Source organism: Camelus dromedarius, chromosome 34 (assembly GCF_036321535.1).
Source record: "Camelus dromedarius isolate mCamDro1 chromosome 34, mCamDro1.pat, whole genome shotgun sequence".
Taxonomy (NCBI): Eukaryota; Metazoa; Chordata; class Mammalia; order Artiodactyla; family Camelidae; genus Camelus; species Camelus dromedarius.
In genome coordinates, this window is record NC_087469.1 from 5,881,214 (window position 1) to 5,903,153 (window position 21,940).

Sequence of the window (21,940 nt, forward strand, 5' to 3'; positions counted from 1 at the left end):
GTGGGTGGGAGGGGATGGAGGGGAGACATCAAGTGCAAAGGCCCTGGGGTGGGAACTAGCAACCTTTCATTATGTCATCTGCTTTGGGTCAACTGTACAGGGTTTGGGGCAGGATTTTCTGAACAAGAGAGGAACAAATGTGTTCCTAGGCCTGATTCAAAGCAGCATATCTATATGGGTATCTGTATCTGTATCTAACTCTCCATCTGCCTCTCTGTACCAAGGATGCCTTATTTGGGTCAGCCAAATACTCCCATAGCTACCTGCCTCCCTCCCCCACTCCTTCCTCTCTGACCTGGCTACAGCTTCACCACTGATGTTTCCTTTCCTTTCTAGAACCCACAGACAGCCATTACTGACAGAGGCACCTTACTATTTCCTGCCCAAACCAAAGCCTGGTTTGTTCTCCATTTTGCCTGCTCCCATGAGGAGGCAGCAGGTTCCCCAACATCTGGGTTCCCTCTTGATGGGAGGGAACAATCCAGACAGACCTCTCCCCTAAATGCACCCACATCATCCCTTCTCCCGGTCAGAAGGTGCTGGCACCTAATTTCAGTGGAGCTGATAGAGTTCACGGAGTATGAGAGATCTCGTAGCTAGAGGTGGCTTGGCAATAAAAGTCCAATATTTTCATGTTCTCCACAGGGGAACTGAGGCCCCGAGGAGGGGGAAGTAACCTGCTCAAAGTCAGGCAGTCGGTTAGGGACAGGTGTTAGGGTTCTTCTCAGAGAGCAAACATTTTTAAATGGCCAGAGATCTTTTCCATACAATATCTCCATTCTTACAGAGGAGACCAGTGAAGCACAGAGAGGTTAAGTGGCTTGCGTAGGGTTACACAGGAAGTGTCTGGCAAAGCTGGCCTCGAATCCAGGTCTTCTGACTGGAAAACAGAGTTCTTCTGATTTCACCATGCTCTCTCCAATCTTGCCTAACAGAAAATCAACAACATTCCACAATGTTCCAAAGAGATACTGAGGGAGGAAAAAAGTTACCATTCTTCATGGCTACTTTTTTTCTTTGTTACTGAAGGCACTCAACAGGCAGGAAACTCAGAACATAGAACATTCTCTTTCTAGAAAGACAAAATATTAAGTCTTTGAAAAGAGCTTCCACACAGTCAAATATTGGTGCAGTTTATTTGAATGCTTTCTCTGGAGAGAAATTCGCCTCTGACGGCTGGAGCTCCTATGGAATGGGACTTTATTTCAGAAACCAGAGAAACCCATAATTTGCAGTAGACTCTACAGTCGATTTATAGTCTTTCCTGCTTTTCACCAAATTTCTCTTCCTGGTAACATTTTTGGCATTTTAATTTTAGACATAAGTGAGGAAATGGGAGAGGGTTTTTTTTTTTCAGCTGAAGTCTAACATATATATCACTAGAATCATAAACAGTCTTAACCTATTTGCTTCTTTCACACAGGGTATAAAAGATGGCTTTGAAAAGAAAAGACTGGGCAGGGTACAGACCTCCTCTCTTATCTTCCTGACCATAGGGAATTGCCCTCAGCTTCCCTAAGCTTGGGGTGCAGGCAGAGGGGTGTCCAGGAAAGAGACAGTCCGGGGAAGCCAGTATACCTAGGTTTACCTCCCAGTTCTGTCCCTTATGAACTGTGAGGTCTTGGCCAAGCTCCTTAACGTATTTGAGGTCACAGGGACCTCAGGCGACTTCATTATACAGAGGAGGAAACCAAGATTTGAGTCAAGCAATCTGGCAAATTTTGCATCCCTACTAAAAGACAGATCTGGGTTTGAGACCCACCTAGTCTGATTCGAAACCCCAGATGGCATGGCACGCACTGCTTCTCCATAGGACTGTCACCATTACGAATCCCCAAAGGAACACGTTCATGGATTGTGCATACAGGAATCATGACTCTCAACAACAGGATCAATTTCAAACTATGTCAGAATGGATATATATGTGTGTGTATAAATATGCAAACACACACGTAGATACAGAGAATGTATCTTCAGATGTATGTTACATGCTTCTAACTGGGCACATTGGGAAAGATGACACACTTCTTACAACTATATGACTATTATTGCTGGCTCCTGAGCCACAGGGGAATCTCAGCCTCACTGCTCACCACTCCCACGTTCTGACCTCAAATTTTCTTCTCTACCTTCACCACCTTGTTGAGCTTGTTTTGAAAATCGAGCCTTCCCTCTATGAGTAAGATATGCCATAACCGAAGACTTCGACAAGATCGCTGCTCTGAATCCCCAAGAGGTGGGTGCTGTTGTCATGCCCATTTGACAGCTGAAGAAGCTGAAACAGAGAGATTTTCAAGGGAATTTCACAAGATTTCCAAGAATGACTGAATGGCTTCAGTGCCATTCAGTGACTTCAATTTCATTCTTCAATGAAAGGGCTCTGGTCTCAAGTCCTGGCTCCAACTGAATGTATGGCTTTGGGAACACGGTTCTGCCCCTCCACTCTGCTGCTTCTCCTGTAAAATGGTGAGACTGAACTAGATGATGTTTCAGTATTGACTCTATCAGGCATTTTGAAGAGGGCAACCATTATTTGATGGTCTAAACTCTACTTTGATCATCAAGAAGCTAACTATCTTTTGGTGCAGCCATTAAGGAAATTGGTATGGAGATGTGTTAAAAAACTAAAAATTGACTTGCCCCATGATCCAGCAATCCCACTCCTGGGCATATATCTGGAGGAAACTGTAATTCAAAAAGACACCTGCACCCCAATGTTCATAGCAGCACAATTTACAATAACCAAGACATGGAAGCAACCTAAATGTCCACTGACAGAGGACTGGATAAATAAGTTGTGGTATATTTATACAATGGAATACTACTCAGCCATAAAAAAGAATAAAATAATCTCATTTTCAGCAATATGGATGGACCTGCAGATCATCATTTTAAGTGAAGTAAGCCAGAGAGAGAAAGAAAAATACCATATGCTATCACTCATATGTGGAACCTTAAAAAAAGACACAAATAAACTTCTTTACAAAACAGAAAGAGACTCACAGACATAGAAAACAAATTTACGGTTATCTGGGTGGAAAGGGGTGGGAAGTGATAAACTGGGAGATCGAGATTTGCAGATACTAATTACTATATATAAAATAGATAAACAAGAATTTTCTACTGTATAGTGCAGTATTCAATATCTTGTAGTAACTATAATGAAAAAGAATATGAAAAGGAATATATGTACATACAGGTATGCCTGAAACTTATGCTGTACACCAGAAATTGACACAACATTGTAAACTGACTATACCTCAGTTGAAACCAAAAAAGTACTCTTATAAAAGTGAACTGTCTTGCCTTCTAGTCATGCCTAATGCATATGAATGGGAAGAAGGACCTGGTGGGTCCTCATTTAAAATAAATGTAACAGCTCTACCTATATTTTGTATTAGCTCACTGCTTCATTTCCTCCCTTCAACCTAGAAGAGGCAGGATGTGGAAGAAGAAGATCAGTACGTACCATCTCTTTACAACCAGCGTGTTCAGAATCCTTTAATCACTTCCTTCTGGGACTGGGCTCCCTTCTCTTGATTCCTGCATGGAGGTCTTTTCCTAACTTCTGTCACTACGGAGGATGTTCCTCTCCAACTTTTCCTCTTCTGCTTCCCCAGTGGGTTATCCTGGAAAACTGCTTTTTCCTTGGTGTTTGTAGGGAATTGTGAAGAAACTCTGGCCGTGGGGACAGCTGCTAGCAGATCTGCACTCTTGGTCCGCAGCAAGTGGGTGAGGGTCCCGGAGCCCCCTCGCTCCACCAACTTCTAATGGCCTGGTGGTTAGATGAGAAAATCTCAGTGGTTTACAAATCTGCTTCAGTCTGCCTCCTTCCCTTCTGTCGATGAAGACATAACTCTGCCACCAGGAATGGAAATTAATCCAAAGCAGTGGAATTCACGGCAGTGGGTCCAAGTGTGGCCCCTGGAGTTTGGGAGCTGGTCGCCTCTTGTTAACTGTGTGGCCAAAAGAAGGCTGCTTTTTTTTTTCTCTCTTAGTTTCCTTAGCTGTACAATGGGAATAATAACAGTACCCACCTCATGGGATTATCTGGGGGAGTAAAGGAGAAGACGTGTGTGGCAGGCCAGCACCCTGGGTTACTAGTGATTACTCTGCAAGCAGTATTCGATCCATGCCATGGCAAAAATAAATCGAAGGCATGACTTAATCTGTTTAAACCTATTAAATCACATTCATTCCACATGAACTACAGTTTATCACCCTGTTGGCAGGGCCCTCTCTCCAAGAGACTGTGGGAAGGGGCTTAACAAAATCAGAGGAAATGGAGAGGTCAGATTCGGGTTTCTTTGGTTACTCTGTTATCTTTGCTCACAAGCAAATTCAGGGTGGTGCCTGTCTACTTAGATGCCCCCTCCCTTCCCTACCCCCTTTTATTTTGGGGAAAAAAAAATGAAGCAATTATACAACCCCCGCCCCCACCTGCCCCTTCTGATTCCAGCCTTGGTTATTGGAGTATAACCTTCTGAGGGCAGAATTAGATTTTCTTTGACTACATATTTCACCCCTTAAGGGATCACAGGTACATTTGGATTTGTAACAAAGAAGCCACGCAAACACCCCAAGGCTCCGGGTGTGGCCTCCTCTCTTCTTAGAGATTCTGCAGAGACTGAATTGTTCAGAAAAGCAAAACAAGCCGCCGGCATTCAGAGGTCTGTCATCCCTGCCCATTCATGATTCATTAACAAGGAAGAAGGTCCCTTTAAGGAAAAGGAAAGAAATATGGACTGGAAGAGAGACAGCTTGCTTATCACTGTCTTCCAGCCCTGCTGCCCTCTGTGACTCTTGGTCTCCAGTATAATTATGCTAAACAGAAATGGTCCGGGTGAGCTAGCTAGCAACTGCCTCTGCAGGTTACAGCTGGGTAACTTAGCCTCTGACTGTTAAAAAAAGTTGTGAATATCAGGGCACCCCTAGAACAAGACTTCCGCAGCTTTCCCACAATGCCCTTTCCTATCCCCAGCCAAATGCAACAGAAGACATCCAACCACTTCACCGCCGTTCCCCCCAACCCCGGCACAAGCGATGACTCACCCCAGGCTGGTGGACTGGAGCCTCTTTCCAAGGCCAAAGTGAGCAACACGCGTAGACCGGGTGGAAGTGGGTGGGTGGGAGTCTATGGTCCGCACCTGCCCCACCCTGGGTTTCTCGCAGACCCCCTGGGCTCGTGAGCGCCATCCTAAAGGTTAATAATAATCACAGCAGGCAGCCCATCACTGCCTCCCTATCTGGCTGAGAGGTTTACAACTTAAGCTCATGGCAGAGGGAGAAATTGGCTCAATCACTTGGAGTAATGGTACATGGAGAGCCAGTTGGGCATGACCGCTATTTAACTCAAAGAAACCAGGCTGCTGCGCTTAGCGGACCTACACGCTGATAAACACGTCATGCTCCGAGGTGAGAATGAACACCACCCCCTTGCGCTCCCTGCCTCGCTCTCCCTTCCCCTGCTTGCCCCCATCTCTGCTGAATAAATGAAACAAGACTCGGAGAACAGGGCTACACACAGATGCACGCAGCTACCATTATGTCAATAATCACAGGTCCCCCTTCATTCTTTTTTTTTAGTTTTTAAAATTCATTTTCCAGTTTAATTAGGTGGAATTATTACAGTTTGACTGCACATATACATCATATTGCACGTAAATACATGTGTACAGTATCCTGCACATATTTTTAGTTGACATATATAAATATTTTTTATTTTTTATATAATTACATACTTTACAAAAAATATGATCATTGTTTCTAAGAACAGATTAGAGCTTTAGCTTTTTATACTTACATGGTTATCAAAGGAATAAAGCCAACCACAAAGTAGGAATCAACAGAATGTGGTAATCCAATCATAAAGGACCCGTCAAATGTGCTTGCACATATCCCCTTCATTCTTTAAAAAAATTTTTTTATTACTTTTTTTGTTGTTACATTTTAGGGAAGGGGGAGTGATTAGGTTTATTTGCATACTTATTTATTTTAATGGAGGACCTGGGGATTGAACCCAGGACCTTGTGCATGTTAAGTACACACTGTACACTGAGCTATATACCCTCCCCCCTTCCCCCCCACTTCATTCTTTTAAAGAGATTTAACGTTTTTTCTCACAACACCTTACCCCAAATATTTATAATAAGGCATTTTGTCAAAGGCAGGAGGGAGAGAGAACCAGACATCATTGCTAATAATAGCTAACATTTTCGGATCTTTTATTGTGGCCAGGTACCCCTTGGGCATCCTCCTAGCAGCTCTAGTGAGGTGGACACCATAATTGTCCCCAGTTTACAGGTGAGGACAGTGCAGCTCGGAGAGTTTAAGTAGTGGACCAAAAATCACCCAGGATCTAGGAAATGGGAGGTGGCCTTTGAACACAGACTTGTGTGAGTAAATCAGAGCCCAAGTTCTCAGCTTTTTTGTTACCCTGGGGATTTATGGGACAAAGGAGAAAGTGGAGGACGACATGATCAGTGGCTTAACAGTGTTCTCAACCAGTCCTTTTTTTATTCCTCAAAAGCTTGGAGAGGTCCACATTACGATGCCCTCCCATCTGCCTCCCCCAGCAGGCATGCTGCTTTCCCACCACAAACAAGATCTCAACTTTACCACATGCCAAGTACTGCACATACAAAAGTAAACCCCACCATCATCTTTGTCACCAAGGAGCTGACAGTCCAGTGGAAGAGGGAGCTAAAGAAAAGTGGACTCAGGAAGAAGGGTGAACAAGAAGCTGTCGAGGGGGTGCTGCTCCAGCAGCGAGAACGCAGACTCGGACCAGGACCAAGAGGAGCGGAAGCCGCAGCTGGAACCCAGTGGCGCCCCCACCAAAGCCCTCAATGGAGCCGAGCCCAGCCACCACGGCCTGTCTTCTGCTCGCGCAGATGAGCAGGCGCTGCTCTCCTCCATCCTCACCCAGACAGCCCGCAGCATCATCGACGTGTCTGCTGCAGACACCCAGGGCGTGGAGCAGCCTGAGTACATGGACCAGACGAGGCAGTACAACCGCCACCTGGTTGTGCTGAGCAGCAGCCGGACCCCCTGCAGGAAGCTGCCACCAGGTGCCGGCCAGCGAGCCCGTCCCCTTCTCTGACTTGCAGCAGGCCTCCAGGAGAGCTGCTTACGCCTACAGTGCACTTTTTCGGATCCGTGTGAACACCGAAGAGGAGCTGGTTGTGGTTTGGGGTTCCGTGAAGAGAGGGGGTGCCTGGACAGCTCTTCTCCTCCCCTCTTCACCCCGTCTCCACCCTGCCCACCCTGGCCCCCTCACTGTGGCGTATTCAGTACCCTAACCTGCTGCTAATAACTGAAGAACGTGGAGGAGGAGGAGAAGACTGAGGCTAGAAGCCTGAGCAAGTGAGGACGGAGCAAGGGAGGGTAGAACCATTTGGGACTGGCCTTCGATGCCCTGGCCGCAGGTGGGGTGTGGGTGAAAGGGACAGGGCCTGGCAGGTCTTCATCGTCACTGAGAAGGTGGAGGTTCCTGCATCAGGGTGATCACTCGGGGGCTTGTGGGGGGCCTCACTCCTGTCCCCCCTCCCCAGGTTGGTGCTCACGTGCACTTCATGAGGGCTTGTGACAGGGTCTGGACCAGCTTGAATTTGAATGAATTGAATTTGTACTTCTGGCACCCTGGATTTTTATATTTTTGGGGGGTTTTTTGGTTTTGCTTTGGTTTGTTATGCTCAATAAAGGAAGTGTATCCAAAAAAAAAAAGCTGTCGAGAACTTTCCTGGTTTTCCCCTTGGCCCTGCCCACTTAGGATGCTCCATCCTCAATGCACCCACCCTACGTGTCACCTAATTGTCAAGAGGACCTGGGGTTAGCCCCTTGACCCAGGCTGGAGTTCCAGCTCATGTGCATGGTCCTGTTGCTTCTGACAAATGAAACTAGGTATATTAGCTAAGGTCATGCTAGCTACCATAAAAAACAAACTCTAGAATATAAAAGAGCTAAAGACTAGGGTGGCCAGATTTAGTAAAAACAAAGACATCAATTTAAATTTGAATTTCAAATAATTTTAGTATAACTATGTTCTGCGTAACATTTGGGACATATTTATACTAAAACATATTCTTGATTTATCTGAAGTTCAGATTTAACTGGATGACCTGCATTTTACTTGCAAGCCTACTCAAGACATCAAAGGTCTGTTTCCTGTCTCTATAAAGTCCACAGTGGGAGTTCCCAGTAGACAGGTAGCTGCTCTCCGAGTTGTGATTCAGGGATCCAGGCTGCTTCCATCTTCATCTCTCAGCTCTCAAGGTGTCTATAAACTCATGAGGTCAAGCCACAGAAAGGGAAAGGGTGTGGAGAATTCCAGGTGGGAGTGTTCATGGGTTGGACCCAGCAGTGGCACAATGGACTTCTGCTCACAATCCAACCATTGGCCAGAACTCAATCACACGGCCTGTACGGAGCAGCCAGGTAAACTGGAAAATGTAATCCAGTCCTCAGGATGTGCTCAGGAAGGCATGTCGAGAACAGCTAGCCAGTCTCTCCCACACGTGGTAACAGCAGAGCTAATATGTCAGTACTGGTGCCTAACGTATGTGTCATACGCTACTTCTGGATTCTGTCGGAATCCTACACCCACTGATGTCTCTAGCAGGGGATCAGATGCCTCCTCTCAGCTCTGGACTGGTTAACTAATGGCCATTTGGGATTGGGAGTCCAAAGCCATTATGGGAGTAATGAGTGCTGTGAATTCATATCAATTCATTTCAGTTCAATACAATTTAATAAATATTTATTAATGCTCCTAGGATATGGAGAAAAGCTTGGTTCTAGCCCCTGAGGGAGAAATAAACTGAAATAGAACCCCATTATATTCTTAAGGAGCTGTATGCAATTAAATTCAACAGCTATCCCACACCCTTATCAATATCCCTTCGATTTTTCAAAGGCTGGTAAAAACCCCATAGGTACAAAGAATTCTGCTCTAAATGTTAGGATGCAGGATGGTCCCTCCTCTCCCAAATTCCTAAAACATTTGCTGACTATGTCCACTGATTCATTCATTCATGCATGCAATTAGCTCATTCATGGACATTTATTGAGACCTCCTCCTTTGACAGTGTGTTGGCTCTGAGGGTTGGAAGTGGGGACGCTAAGTTGAACAAGACTGAGACCAAGCCTTCCAGAAACTCACAATGGAGGGGGTGGTCAGAATGCACATAACTCAGTCAGATACAAGGCAGATGGTGGTCAACGCTGGTAAATGTTTAAACAGTGCTAACGGACTTATGGAGGAGGGAGAAATTAATTCTGATTAGAGGGCGGGGTGGAGAGGATTCCATCAAAGATCCAACAATGCCTTCCCCAAGAGACAAACAAACCTGCCCTGGCAAGGGAGGCTGAGTCCAAGAGTCTGGCTCAAAGCCCACAACAGCCATCACCCGCAGAGCATCCCCCAGTCTTCCACCCACTCAGCCCTAATGGGAAAAAGACAGTAAGCTTTTCTCAAGGGATAACTCCAAGGCAGTCACTCATTTTATCTTAAAAATTCATGCACATTTTGAATTTCACTCCACAGGACCCCAGCGTTTGTTTTGCTGTAATAATTTAAACGTAATTGCTTGAAATTACCTGTCACTGAGTAAAATCATTTCATCTTGGGGCTTGTGTGCCCCCGACATACCACTTCTGTTTGAAGAGTACCTCCTCCAGAAATACTGCTTCCCAGAGCACGTGACTGGAAGTCGGGTTTTCACTTATTTTATCCCTGCCCTCTCCTCCTTGTCAGGATAAGGGAAACATTCCACTGCAAGGACTCTGAGACTAGTCACAGGCTTTGGGAACACACAACACAGTAACCATGGATGAAGCCTTTATTAGATGAACACACTAGCTTTCATACACTCCTCTCACATCAAGAGAAATATATAGAATAACGCAACGTGGATGTGAGTTGTATTTCTGGACCATGGTGCTTTAGGTGACACTTCCGGAGTGTGGCACATTCTCCGCACGCCCTTCCAGGTTGTGTGCATGACAGCAGCTCTCCTTTTATAAAACAGCGGCAGTGGATTCAAACCTGTTAAACCACCTCAAAAGTTAAACAGTTAGCTATTTAAAAAGTTAAGCAGGGTAAGAAAATGTTACATACTTCCTCTCTTCCTGGCTTACCTGAAACACCAAAGTGTTAAATGAAAAAAACAAAAAACAAAAAACCACCAAACCCTATTTCTGATGAGGACTTGGGGGTTAATTCTCAGCGAGGCACCCGGGGAATTCACTGTGGGACTCCCATCAGTCACGCTGTTTTGTTTTATGCACACGATATGCACCCCTCGACAGTTACAAAATTTCAGTTTTGAAATTAAGGCCGTCTTTCTCAGAACAAATCAGATTTCAAGAGAACACCCAAACTACTCAGTGTTGGCCTGGGGCCGGATGTGTATCTGAACGGGAGGAAAAAAACGCCTTTCTCTGAAGAGCAGGTGCCCCTGTGAGAGACAACATTAAAACATTATGCCCAAGAACGGACAGCCAAGGTTGCTATGTCTTACCCCAAAGCTTTGTCAGGAACCCCATAAAACCGGGCACGTGGTTTGTGACACCCCGTGAAACACTGTGCCTCGTCCTAATAACCTGAGCCCTGCTGCCTGTCATTAAGGGACCTCTCTCCTCTCTTATTAAGCCTCTCTTTTTTAAACGGCTGCCGTCATCTGGTCCCAGTGTACATTAAATCCCATTATAATTATAAACACACTTCCCCGTACATCCATTGCAGATTTCATCCACACAGCCTGCCCCCTCAGGGCATCTTTGCACTAATAACAACTCAGATTTGCTATTTGAGTTGACAACATTAGGTCCCAACACCATTTGCAATATGCTAGGGGGAATGAGAGGAAGAGAGAGAGGAAAAGCTTTCACTTCCTCAATGGAGAAGATCTTGGGGTCATAGTGACCCAAGGCTTTTGGGGCTAAAAGAAATAACCTCTCATCTTCTCCCTTTGAAATGTCACTCTCTGCCCTACAGAGGAGAAGAAGGGCATAACTTTGTACCTGGAGGAGAGACCCAGGTGTAAACATCACTAACCAGGTCTCCACAGGGGGATAAGACGGCAAGTATTAATCAAAGAAGTCATCTTCTGCCTTGACTTTCTGGGCTTCAACTAACCAGAACACACACATCAACTGATTATTCTCAGCTCCGTTATCTGGAAGGGGCATATAAGGAAGTGACATGAAAGAATTAAACTAAATTAAAAAAAAAAAGAAAATGATCAACATATGCACTGAGGGCAGATTTGACTCTACTTAGCTTCTGACATTCTCTGCATCTATCTAGAAGATGTCTCAGTGATAACCGTGAAGCATCTTAAGACCCTTTGCCTCCAAAAAGGATACAGTAGGCTTGCTGTGTCTTCTCCTCAAGAGTCCACAGAGGGGTAAGAATCTTGAGAGTACATGTGACAGCCTGGTGCATCCTTCGTGGTACCCTGGAGTTCTCGATTTTGGGAGACTATTTTTTAATTTTTCTATTCAGGGGCTTCATTGCCTGCATCTGTCCTTGAAAATGCTTCATTCTCCATTCATCACAAGGTTTTAGGGAAACGCAAAGTAACTTCTTCTCCGCCAAAGGTAGGAGTCCTTGATTTATTTATCATGATAGGAAAGTTTACTTTAAAATTTTAAAACTGTTTTCCAGCGAAGGAGCTGGAACAAAATGATTTGGAACTTTTTACTAACACTCAAGCAGAACACTCAGAACACCACAAGGACTTTCCTCCCGGGTACCTGTTTAGTTGAAGTTTTACTGTAGTTCAAAACTCTCTCCTCAACTTTTGCCTGAGATTTTGAGGAAGACAAGTGGGGGAAAGTGCGGAGAGCTGGGCGTCTAAGTCTGCTTACCTGATGGCCTGATTCCATGGAGAACTCTTTGGTCCTCAGCTTGACTGACTGCTGCAGAGAACTTGGCCTCTGCGGAGTAAGAGGAGAAGGGGAAGTCAAAGCCCTTGTTTCCATTTTTCCATCTCACTAAGGGCCGTATAATCTAGAAGTTAAGGTCATGAGCTTTGCAGTCGGAATGGTCTGATTTAAGGTCTCAGCTCTGATATTTAACAGCTCTACAGTCTTGGGGAAGGCACTTAACCTCTGTGAGCCCCAGGTTTCTCATCCACAGAAACGGGGGAAATGATCATTCCTGCATTATTTGAGTTGTTATGAGGATTAGATAAAACAATAGAGGTAATGTATTAAATTTGACAATCAGTGCTCAGAATGAGGTATCATTCCCACTGTCTCCTTACTGTAAGATCGCTTGGACCTCACATCCTCTCCCACAGACTGAGCTCTGAAGAGCTGCTACCAGCGGGAGGTATATGAGTAAAGGAGGAGACGAGAGAATGAGATTTAGCAATGGAATTCCACCCAAAGGTCAGCTCGTCTATTCCTCTGTCTCCAGCATGACCTCCCCAGCCTGTCAAAGCTGACGTCGCAGCTTCTTTTACCACACCCCTCCAGAAAAACAGTAAAAAAAAAATACTACAAATGCATGAACATGAGAGAGAAGGAAAGGGAGAGAGAAAGAGAGAGAGAGAGAAGGAGAGAGAGGGAGTTTTCTGCTGTAGTTTTCCATCTTGCTTGTTTTTAGGTGCTGCCATATGAAATCCCTGAACTGGGGATTCTCATCAGCCTTCTGGGGACCCAGGGACATAGCTTTGGCTATAAATGGTGCCAGTTTTGGTGGGGGAGCTGCTGCCGCTTTATCTGGGCCCAGTAAACCTTATCAAAGTGCTGTGCAGCCAGCCTTCAGTGCTAAGTGGAAATGCTTGGAGCCCAATGCTGGCACTCAGCCCATAGCCTCGCCTGCCTTCCTCCTTTTTGTTACCTTCTCCACCTCTTAAATTCGGGCATTAATCTCTCTTTAACACTTACTAACAAGGGCTGGGCTTTTTAATGGGCCAAGTTTATGAAGCAAGGGAGATTTTCACATAGCGTGAACATGGCATGGAGGTGGGGGAGTCGGGGCCAGGGAGGGACTGTTCTTTCTCTCCCATTGTTTCCAGAGAGGCTCTCTTTCTCTGATTTGAGGATTAATAGGAGATTAGATCAGGGGTTAATTGTGTGCTGCTTCTGCTCACACACTCAGGAGGGGCTGGTAGGTGGATGCGGACAGCGAGGCAGCAACTTTCAGTAGGTACCATCTAGGCAGAAGCTCAACAGTTCAATGATCCTTTCTTTGATTTTCTTGGTGAGGCACCAGGACCGTCTTCTCGCCTTACATTTCGCCCCTCTTGCTCCTCTCGGAGACCAGTTCTTCCTTCCTTCCTTCGTTTCTTTCTCTCTTTTTTGTTGATTTACAATACTGTGTTAGTTTCAGGTACGCAGCAAAGTGATTCAGTTACACATATGCGTTATTTATTCAGATTCTTTTCTATTATAGGTTATTACAAGACATTGAATATAGCTCCCTGTGCTGTACAGTAAACCCGTGTTGTTTATCACACCAGTTCTTTTCTGTTAACTTTCTTTAAATCCCTTTCCCCCTACAGACTGCATAGACCTTAGCTGGAAAAAATAGTCTTATAGATTCTCTTGATTGTTAATCAAACTGAATACCCAGGGACTGGGCTTTCCCAGGCATGTTGGATAAGTTGCTGTAGTCACTGCTAGCAGAGGACAGCTGGCTCCTCTCCTTCACTTTCAAGTGTGCCTCTCACGGGTCTTCTCGCCCCCAACTCCTGCAGGTCTGAGCACTTCTCCTGCAAGTAGGACAGGGGCCATGCTCGCTGGGATGGAGCTGCCTGTCCTCGGGACTACCCCATTAGCAGCTCTTGTAAACCCGGATCAGTTCTGATATAAACTCCAACTGGCCTCACGAGGTTGGACGCATATTTTTGCCTCTAGTTGGCTTCTGCCACCTTCCATGACCCTTCAGTTCTCAGGGCTTGACTTTCAGTTTGAGGCAGTGCCAGAGGCACGCATCGGGATGTGATTATGCCTCAGTCCTGCGGAAAATCTTTGACCCACCCTGCTACTACAGACTGAAATGTGGGGAATCAGGACTCAGTGACTGAAGCCTCGCGTTGCTAAGACTGTAGGACGCCCAGGGCGGATGGTTTAGAGACCCAATGAGGGCGCTCTCCACCACGCCCCTCACCCCAACGCTCCCGGACTTTAGCCGGCAGTCAAGGCCTGGGCCCAGAAGAGCGTTTCTCACCTCTTGCCCCCTACCTTCGCCAAGCTCCAGGGAAAGGGCGGAGAAGAGGGACGCTCCGCAGCCCGGACAAAGGCGCCATTCTTCCGGTTGCTCTACCCCAGGGTTACCGACCTCAACTCCACCCTCTAAAGTGGAGCGGCCAGTTGAAAGGAGACACTTTTAGGGGCCTGGAGCTTCTTCAAGTTTTCACTCACTCCTGAAGACTTTGCCCTGAACAGGGTGCAGTTCTCGGTAACTGTTTCCAACCAGGTTCCCTGGGGGGCAAAGCCCAGGGGATGCTCAAGACTGGGACGGAGAAAAGTTTCTCTCAGGCCTCGACCTTGGCCTCCAGGGGTCGCGACAGCTAAAATGGGGCGTCTCCCCTCGACGACAGAGTCCTGCGGACCTTCCGGCACCTGGTTCCAGGGCCAGTGAACTCTGCTCCTGGAGGCTAATCGCAGTCTGGATGTCCAGAAGGCCCGGACGCACAAAAGGCCTGAGCTTGGGCTGGGAAAGCGTCCTTCTAAAACCGATGTCGGGGTACAGGGGGTGCCACCCCCAGCCCGGAGGAAAAATGAAAGCCGAGATGAGAAGCACTGAATCGGGGCTAACATTGGAGCCGGGGGCAAAACTCTGCGCCTGGAGCAACAGGGGAAACCAAAATCCGTGTCCAGTGGAAATTAAAAACCCGGGGGTTGAAGGTGAGGGATGCTCCTCGCCCCTCACCTCCATTGCCCCCACTAAGGGTTCCGAGTCCCTGGCACTCCTCTCCATGAGCTCCTTCTTTCCTCTCCGCCTGGCCGGTGAGCGGCGGCCGCCGGCGCCCCAGCAGCAGCTAGATGTCAGGCGAAGCCCGGAGCGCGGCGCGCGGGGAAGGGAGGGGACGGGGAGAAGGGGAGGGGTGGGGCGGGGAGCGCGCGCGGGCTCGGCCAGTGCGGGGGGGGGGGGGTGGGCGGGCTGAGCCCGGGGACGACGCGGGGGGGGGGGAGGGAAGGGGGGCAGCTGTGGGCAGGGAGCCGGGCTCGGCCGCCAGCACTAAAGATGGAGAGGCGCCGGGGCCTCGCAGGGGAGGGGGCTCGGTGTTGACGTGGGACGCGGCGGCGGCGCCGCGGCCGGTGGTGATTTGCTAACCTCGTAGCAGAGAGGAGTTGAGGGCGATGAGAGCGGGTACTGCGAACTGCCGGGCGATGCCGCCGCTGCCGCCGTGATACCGAGAGCAACAGTTCCCCAGCAACACCCCTCCCCGACACAGGCACACACCCCCAAGAGGCACGCACACCCACCCCACGGCGCCCGGCTCGGCAGCGGTGAGTGGGGGGCCCGGGAGGGGCGCACCGCCCAGCTATAGCCGCGCGCCGGGGCGCCCCGGGGCTGGAGAGGTCTGGGGGGCGCACTCGCTTCGGCCAGTCGGCCGCTGAGCTTGTGCCTTATTTTATTCGGCTTGTTCCCTTCTTGCTATTGCAGCCGTCGCCACGGGCGGTTGGGGATCGGCTAGAAGGGGGAGCCCCGGCTGTCAGCTTGGGCGCAGCCGCCTCCCCAACCCTTCCGCTCCAGGGCACGGCCGGGGTGAGAGGTGGGGGGCAGAGCGGTCTGCGGGGACTGAGGGCGCGAGCGGAGGGTTGGGGAGCGGGAGGCTTTGTACCACCAGGGGCCGGCGGAGGAGCCGGGAGCCGGTGGGTGCTCATATGTATGCCGACCGGTGCGCGGGCGCGAGATAGGGCTGTGGTTTATTTGTGTTTATTCTCCGGCCGGCTAGAAAGCTAGAATCGGAGGATCGGAGGAGTGGATCTGGGGCAGAAGGGAGCAGGACTGAGACTCACTTGGGTTTTCTTTTTCTTTGAAAAACGTGGTGGGCTCTTTTTTCTTGATTGGACTTGATCCCCCCGTTTTGGGGGGGGGAGGGGCACCGTGGCGGAGCTCGGGAGGGTCTCCAGCGCTCCGGGCCCTCCTCGGCTCTCGGCGGGACCGGCCGTGGCGCTGGAGCTCGCTGTGCGCTCCCGGCCGCGCACGGTGGGTGCTCGGCTCTGCACCTGATGCGTTTGGGATGCCTTTCCCAACGCGGCGCGCGGGCAGCTCGCTCACACAGACCCTCGAACACTCCCGCACGCGCTCGAAATGCGCACAATCTCGCTGGCCAGCAGACCTGCTGGAACGCACAGACGCGCTCGGCACCGACTGGCTCCCCCGCTGCTGGGACGCTCGCAACGTGCCTGGGCCGGGCGCGCCGGCTGCTGGCGCCACCCGCCCGAGGCCGGGGACCTTGTCCATCGCTCCCGAGGGTCACGGCCCTGGGTTGGAGAGGGAGGGCTCCCAGATTCCTTCTCGCCTTTCCTCCCACAACTCGCTGTCGGGCTTTTGTGCTTCCCTTTCGCGGCGGGGAGGGTCCGCCTCCTCGCCGCTCTCGCCCTCGCGTCCGGCCCGCCCGGACTCTCGCCTTTCGTCCGGGTCTCTTTCGCTTTCCCTCCTCCCTAGCCTGGATCCTTCTCTCTTTGCCTTCTGGCCCCCCTGGAAAAGTTGCTTCCCCAAGTTTGCTGAAGTCGTCTCCAAGTCTGTTTGGGGTGCTGGGAACTGAGGGGTGTGTGAGAGCGCGATCGATCCCCGGAGCCCGAGCGGTTAGCGCCGGCTTTCCCCCGCGCTGCCGGCCTGGGCGCTGCAGCCAGCGCTGGCTGGATCGCGGGCGCGGAGCCGCGGGTGGCGGGGACGGCTGACCGAGGGCACCCTGATTTCCTCAGAACCCACCGAGCTGGCCTTTGGGAAGAAATTCGAGTAGCCTAGCTTCTATTCTTTCAATTGCTCCCTCCCAGTTCTCCGAAATCCCGAAGTCTGCCGGAAAGCGCATGGTGGCAAGGCACCTATGAATGGCTTTTCCCGGCCTCCCCAAACCCCCACCTTGATCGCCTCAGTTCCCACCCCAGGGTGGGAAGCAAAAGCGTTTTGATTAATCGTCCTGTTAACCCTTTCTCCGTAAGATTTGTGACTCTGGAGCCAACAGGGATCCTTTTGGGGCCAGAGGCCAGCAGTGTTCCAAGAGTGAGGGAGAGCCCTTGCTCCGCTTTGCTCCCAGTTCATTTCTCTGCAGTATTGGCCACAGCAAGGCAGAGGCTGGGAGAGACCTGAGCCTGTGAGGTCTTTCTGACACTCCTTAGACAGCTTTGGGAGTCTCAGAGCCCTGTTACTGATCCCACATGGTGCTTTAGAGAGGCCTTTGTCTCCAGTCCTGACTTCCCTTCATACTTGTTGTAACTCATACCATAGATGCTGGTGCCATTATCATTTCCAGCACCTCCAAGCCATGCCCAGCATCAGTTACTGCTCCAGGTCACAGGACTCGCCCACTCCCAGGAGCCTGTGGGACACTCTTGGCATTCATGTTCCCAGCATGTGCACTCCTGGCTTTAGGGGTACATGTTTCCCGGGATTGCTCTCTGTAGGTCCTTCATGACCTATCCTACATTTTACAGAACCTCCTGACCACTGGGCAGTTGTGGGCAGGGGGTAAGTGTGGCATCTTACGTGAGCACACACATGTGTTAACTCTCCATCTCTGGCTGGTGCATGCACACACATGCGCATGCACACACATAGTCCAGAATTTGGATTACAGATAACAATCACTTCAAAGTACCTATGGGTGCAACTGAGCCCAGCTAGTACAAGGGTTATGTGTGTGTGTTACTCTAAGTGCGTAAAGAGGGGGTCAAGGCCCGGGTTCTTTAGTCCTTGCAGCCTTGAGAAGAGTGGAAGGACAGAGGCCCAGGAAGACATTGGCTGAGGGTGAGAAGGTGGGCTGGAGGAGGAGAGTTCTTGCCCACGGATTTCTGGGAGCCATGAGTCTAAGGCTGCCAACCCTAGAGAAGCTGGGCTTTGCCCCCGGGGCTGCCACTGCAAGGCAGGATTTAGACAAGCTTTGTTTTGAAGGTGAGGTTTGCTGTTCGTGGCGTTGAGAGTGAAACCGAGTGCTTACATTGACTAGAGGAAGAGGAATGAGGCTAAGGCTGCCAACCCTAGAGAAGCTGGGCTTTGCCCCCGGGGCTGCCACTGCAAGGCAGGATTTAGACAAGCTTTGTTTTGAAGGTGAGGTTTGCTGTTCGTGGCGTTGAGAGTGAAACCGAGTGCTTACATTGACTAGAGGAAGAGGATAAAATCTTAATTTAAATCGTGCACTGGGCACCTTCTCATAAGGAACATGGGCCTTGCACTGGAGCCCCTCACTCTCAGACTTAAAGGAAGCCCGAGATTCACAAGACTCTGCTGTAATTTTCGTCTTACTTTATCTAACAGACGTCACAGAGCAGTGACTTAGGCATATGCCATGGCAGAACCGTCTCGTTACTTTCATCATCCTTGGGCCTGAAAAGGCAGACGTAGCTTTCTAGGAAGCCCATTCCCCTTGGTTAAATCTCCAAGGCTCTCTTGCTGGGGTTTTGGGGAAGATCCCATGTTCTAGTGTTTGAATTCTTACTTTAAGGGGCACTCACTAATTTACGTTTTGGTCTTGCATCTCTTCTGCCTCTTGTCCCCTTCTTCCCTCTAGCCCTCTCCATTGGCCCGGGAAACGCACCCTGCCCCGCCACGCAGAGCCAGGAAGGAAAGAGAGCCTCATGCCTAAGCCGCGGGGAGCACCATGGATCTGACAAAGATGGGCATGATCCAGCTGCAGAACCCCAGCCACCCCACGGGGCTCCTGTGCAAGGCCAACCAGATGCGGCTGGCGGGGACGCTGTGCGATGTGGTCATCATGGTGGACAGCCAGGAGTTCCATGCCCACCGGACGGTGCTGGCCTGCACCAGCAAGATGTTTGAGATCCTCTTCCACCGCAACAGCCAGCACTACACCCTGGACTTCCTTTCTCCAAAGACTTTCCAGCAGATTCTGGAGTATGCGTACACAGCCACACTGCAAGCCAAGGCGGAGGACCTGGATGACCTGCTGTACGCGGCCGAGATCTTGGAGATCGAGTACCTGGAGGAGCAGTGCCTGAAGATCCTAGAGACCATCCAGGCCTCAGACGACAATGACACGGAGGCCACCATGGCGGACGGTGGGGCCGAGGAGGAGGAGGACCGCAAGGCTCGGTACCTCAAGAACATCTTCATCTCGAAGCATTCCAGCGAGGAGAGCGGGTATGCCAGTGTGGCAGCTCAGAGCCTCCCTGGGCCCATGGGAGACCAGAGTCCTTCCGTCTCCACGTCATTTGGTCTTTCAGCCATGAGTCCCACCAAGGCGGCAGTGGACAGCTTGATGACCATAGGACAGTCTCTCCTGCAGGGGGCACTTCAGCCGCCCGCTGGGCCTGAGGAGCCGACTCTGGCTGGGGGAGGGCGGCACTCTGCGGTGGCCGAGGTGAAGCCGGAGATGATGCAGGTGGATGAGGTGCCCAGCCAGGACAGCCCTGGGGCAGCCGAGTCTAGCTTCTCAGCTGGGCTGGGGGACAAGGTGGAGGAAAGGGGCAAGGAGGGGCCTGGGACCCCGACTCGGAGCAGCGTCATCACCAGTGCCAGGGAGCTGCATTACGGGCGTGAGGAGAGCGCCGAGCAGCTGCCACCTCCCGCGGAGGCTGCCCAGGGTCCCCCAGGCCGCCTGGAGCCCCCCGCACCCCCAGCTGAGAAGCACCTGGGTATCTACTCGGTGTTGCCCAACCACAAGGCTGATGCCGTGTTGAGCATGCCGTCCTCGGTGACCTCGGGCCTCCACGTGCAGCCTGCCCTGGCCGTCTCCATGGACTTCAGCACCTACGGGGGTCTGCTGCCCCAGGGCTTCATCCAGAGGGAGCTGTTCAGCAAGCTGGGGGAGCTGGCTGTGGGCATGAAGTCGGAGAGCCGGACTGTCGGGGAGCAGTGCAGCGTGTGTGGGGTGGAGCTTCCGGACAACGAGGCGGTGGAGCAGCACAGGTAGGCCCCCCTCACTCCCGCACCGACACCCCGACCCCCCCGACCCCAGACTTTGGCCTTGACCCCCGCCTTCATACCCAGCTACTCCTGAGTCTCCTGGGGCCCGGCTAGCCTGTTGTCTTTGCTATTTGTGAAACATCACGTTGGGGGAAAATTTTCAAGTGTGCTGAGGGAGCCTCGGGTCTTTTCTAAGCGCTGGGAAACTCAGGGGCCCAGCTTCTTGCTAGGCGCTCGCCTCTCTTTTTGCCTTTGGGCTCCTATTTGCTTTTTCTGCTGTTGGGTCTGGTCTCCTTTGCGTGGAGTGACTGCTAAAGTGGAGGGAGGGAGAAGCGGGGAGAGGAGGAAGGTCCCACAGCCCGGATCTGGCCATGTTGCCAGGTTTCAGGTACCCGAGCTCCCATGCTGGTTTCTGCCAAGGCAGCCTGTCTGCAGCTCCGGAGGATGGGAGGGGCTGGATGCTGTTTAGGCCACAAGAGCAGCTGCAGGTTCTGAACATCATTCCTGGTGAACATTCATCACCGGGAACGTTGCTTCCTCTCCCTTCTCATCTTCTGTCCCTGTAAACACATTTAGAGGGAGTTGATTTAAATTCAAGGGAGAAGGATGGGTATGAGAGACATTGGTTTTGCAGCCTGCAGCCTTCTTCTCATCCCCTCCCTGCTCACATTGAATTAAATACCACTTCGGGCTAACATTGGCTTCCCTCTGGCTTCTGTTTCTTTCTCTGTGAAATAACCATTCACTGAGCTTTTATGACATGCCTGGTTCAAGTGCTTTTCATGGAGTCACGTTTTTCTCACAGCAGTTGTCCCACGTAGATGATTTTCTTATTTCCCATAGGAGAGTCCTAAGACCTTTTCCCAGGGTCATATGGATAGTAAGAGGCAGAGTTGGATGCAAATTCAGGTCTTAACCCTCCTGCACTTTGCTACCTCTTGGAATCATTCAGTCCCAAAGAGGATCGGGGCAACAGAGCAGAGGGTTTTGAAAATTGCTTCTCGGAAGTGCAGCAGACACGGAGGGAATCAGTAGTGAGTTCGGTGTTTGCTTTCATCTATCATAATGTATCATATCATATATGCCCTTAGCATTCCCTCCCAGTCCCTGGGTCTGGTGAATGTTGTCAAGGAGTCCAGTTCCTCTTGTCATCTGTGATAACGTTTCCCTTCTTGCCTGCTGTTTTCCTGATCTTGAGTGGATTCTTCACTTTTGCACTCCTCTCTCTACCCCCTCCCCGCCCCATTCCTCGGTTGCTGATCCAGGTAGAGGAGGAGGTGAGAGGAGGGACAGGGCTGGGAACACGGAGGAGGAGGCCTCTGGAGGTTGATCTGATTACACCAAGCTGGGCCAGAACATGCGCCAACACTGTTTGATGGGGGGCTCGGATACTTACCGTGTGGAAAGTGCCGTTGAGCTAACCGTAGCCTGTATTTTTTTCCGATCGGGTGAGAAAAATAACCGCCACTAAGGTGTGTCTTCGTGGTGCTTGTACTGCTCAGAAATAGACCGAGGTTCTGTTTGTTTTTGCTCAAACTTTCCTAGAGAGGAAACCCTCTCTCCAAACTTGACCAGATAGATTTATCATCTTCTCCGGATGTGAATTATTTCAGTTATGTGCAGTAAGAATTGGGGTATAGTGGAAAGACAATTTTAAATTGAGATATAATTGACATATAATACTGGATCAATTTTGGGTGTATATATTATGAAATGACCACTAGGATAATGCTAGTTAATATCGATCACCATACGTGGTTATACATTTTTTTTTCTTGAGCACTTTTAAAATCTACTCTTTCTCTTAGCAACTTACAAATATGCAACATAATATTGCTAACTACCATCATTATGCTGGATCCCCAGGACTTACTTATTTTGTAACTGGAA

At 50.0% G+C, this 21,940-nt stretch overlaps 1 protein-coding gene, 1 long non-coding RNA gene and 1 pseudogene across 7 annotated transcripts in view; 2 read left to right on the top strand and 1 right to left on the bottom strand.

Moving 5' to 3' along the window:
• Positions 1–5,405: 5,405 nt before the first annotated feature.
• LOC105091740 (ragulator complex protein LAMTOR1-like) lies at positions 5,406–7,301 on the top strand (annotated as a pseudogene).
• A 2,524-nt stretch (positions 7,302–9,825) lies between these two features.
• On the bottom strand, positions 9,826–14,979 carry LOC105091727 (uncharacterized). Of its 4 annotated transcripts, XR_010378907.1 has the most exons (3): positions 14,183–14,979; positions 11,368–11,940; positions 9,826–11,177 (listed from the first exon to the last, which is right to left on the bottom strand). It is a non-coding gene; the product is annotated as an uncharacterized LOC105091727 (long non-coding RNA). The 4 variants fall into 4 exon arrangements; XR_004133921.2 differs by having other exon boundaries at positions 9,826–11,940; positions 14,888–14,979; XR_004133923.2 differs by having other exon boundaries at positions 9,826–11,940; positions 14,197–14,979.
• A 205-nt stretch (positions 14,980–15,184) lies between these two features.
• ZBTB16 (zinc finger and BTB domain containing 16) overlaps positions 15,185–21,940 on the top strand; it is a 183,885-nt gene continuing 177,129 nt past the window's right edge. Inside the window, exons 1-2 of one of the 3 annotated variants that reach the window (XM_031443666.2) lie at positions 15,185–15,468; positions 18,696–20,053. In XM_031443666.2, coding sequence (XP_031299526.1) covers positions 18,786–20,053 — 1,268 coding nt within the window. In that variant the 5' untranslated portion in view covers positions 15,185–15,468; positions 18,696–18,785. Of the gene's footprint in view, positions 15,469–15,765; positions 15,835–18,695; positions 20,054–21,940 lie in introns of those variants that run through there. The other 2 variants (XM_010983308.3, XM_031443667.2) reach the window with 2 other exon arrangements.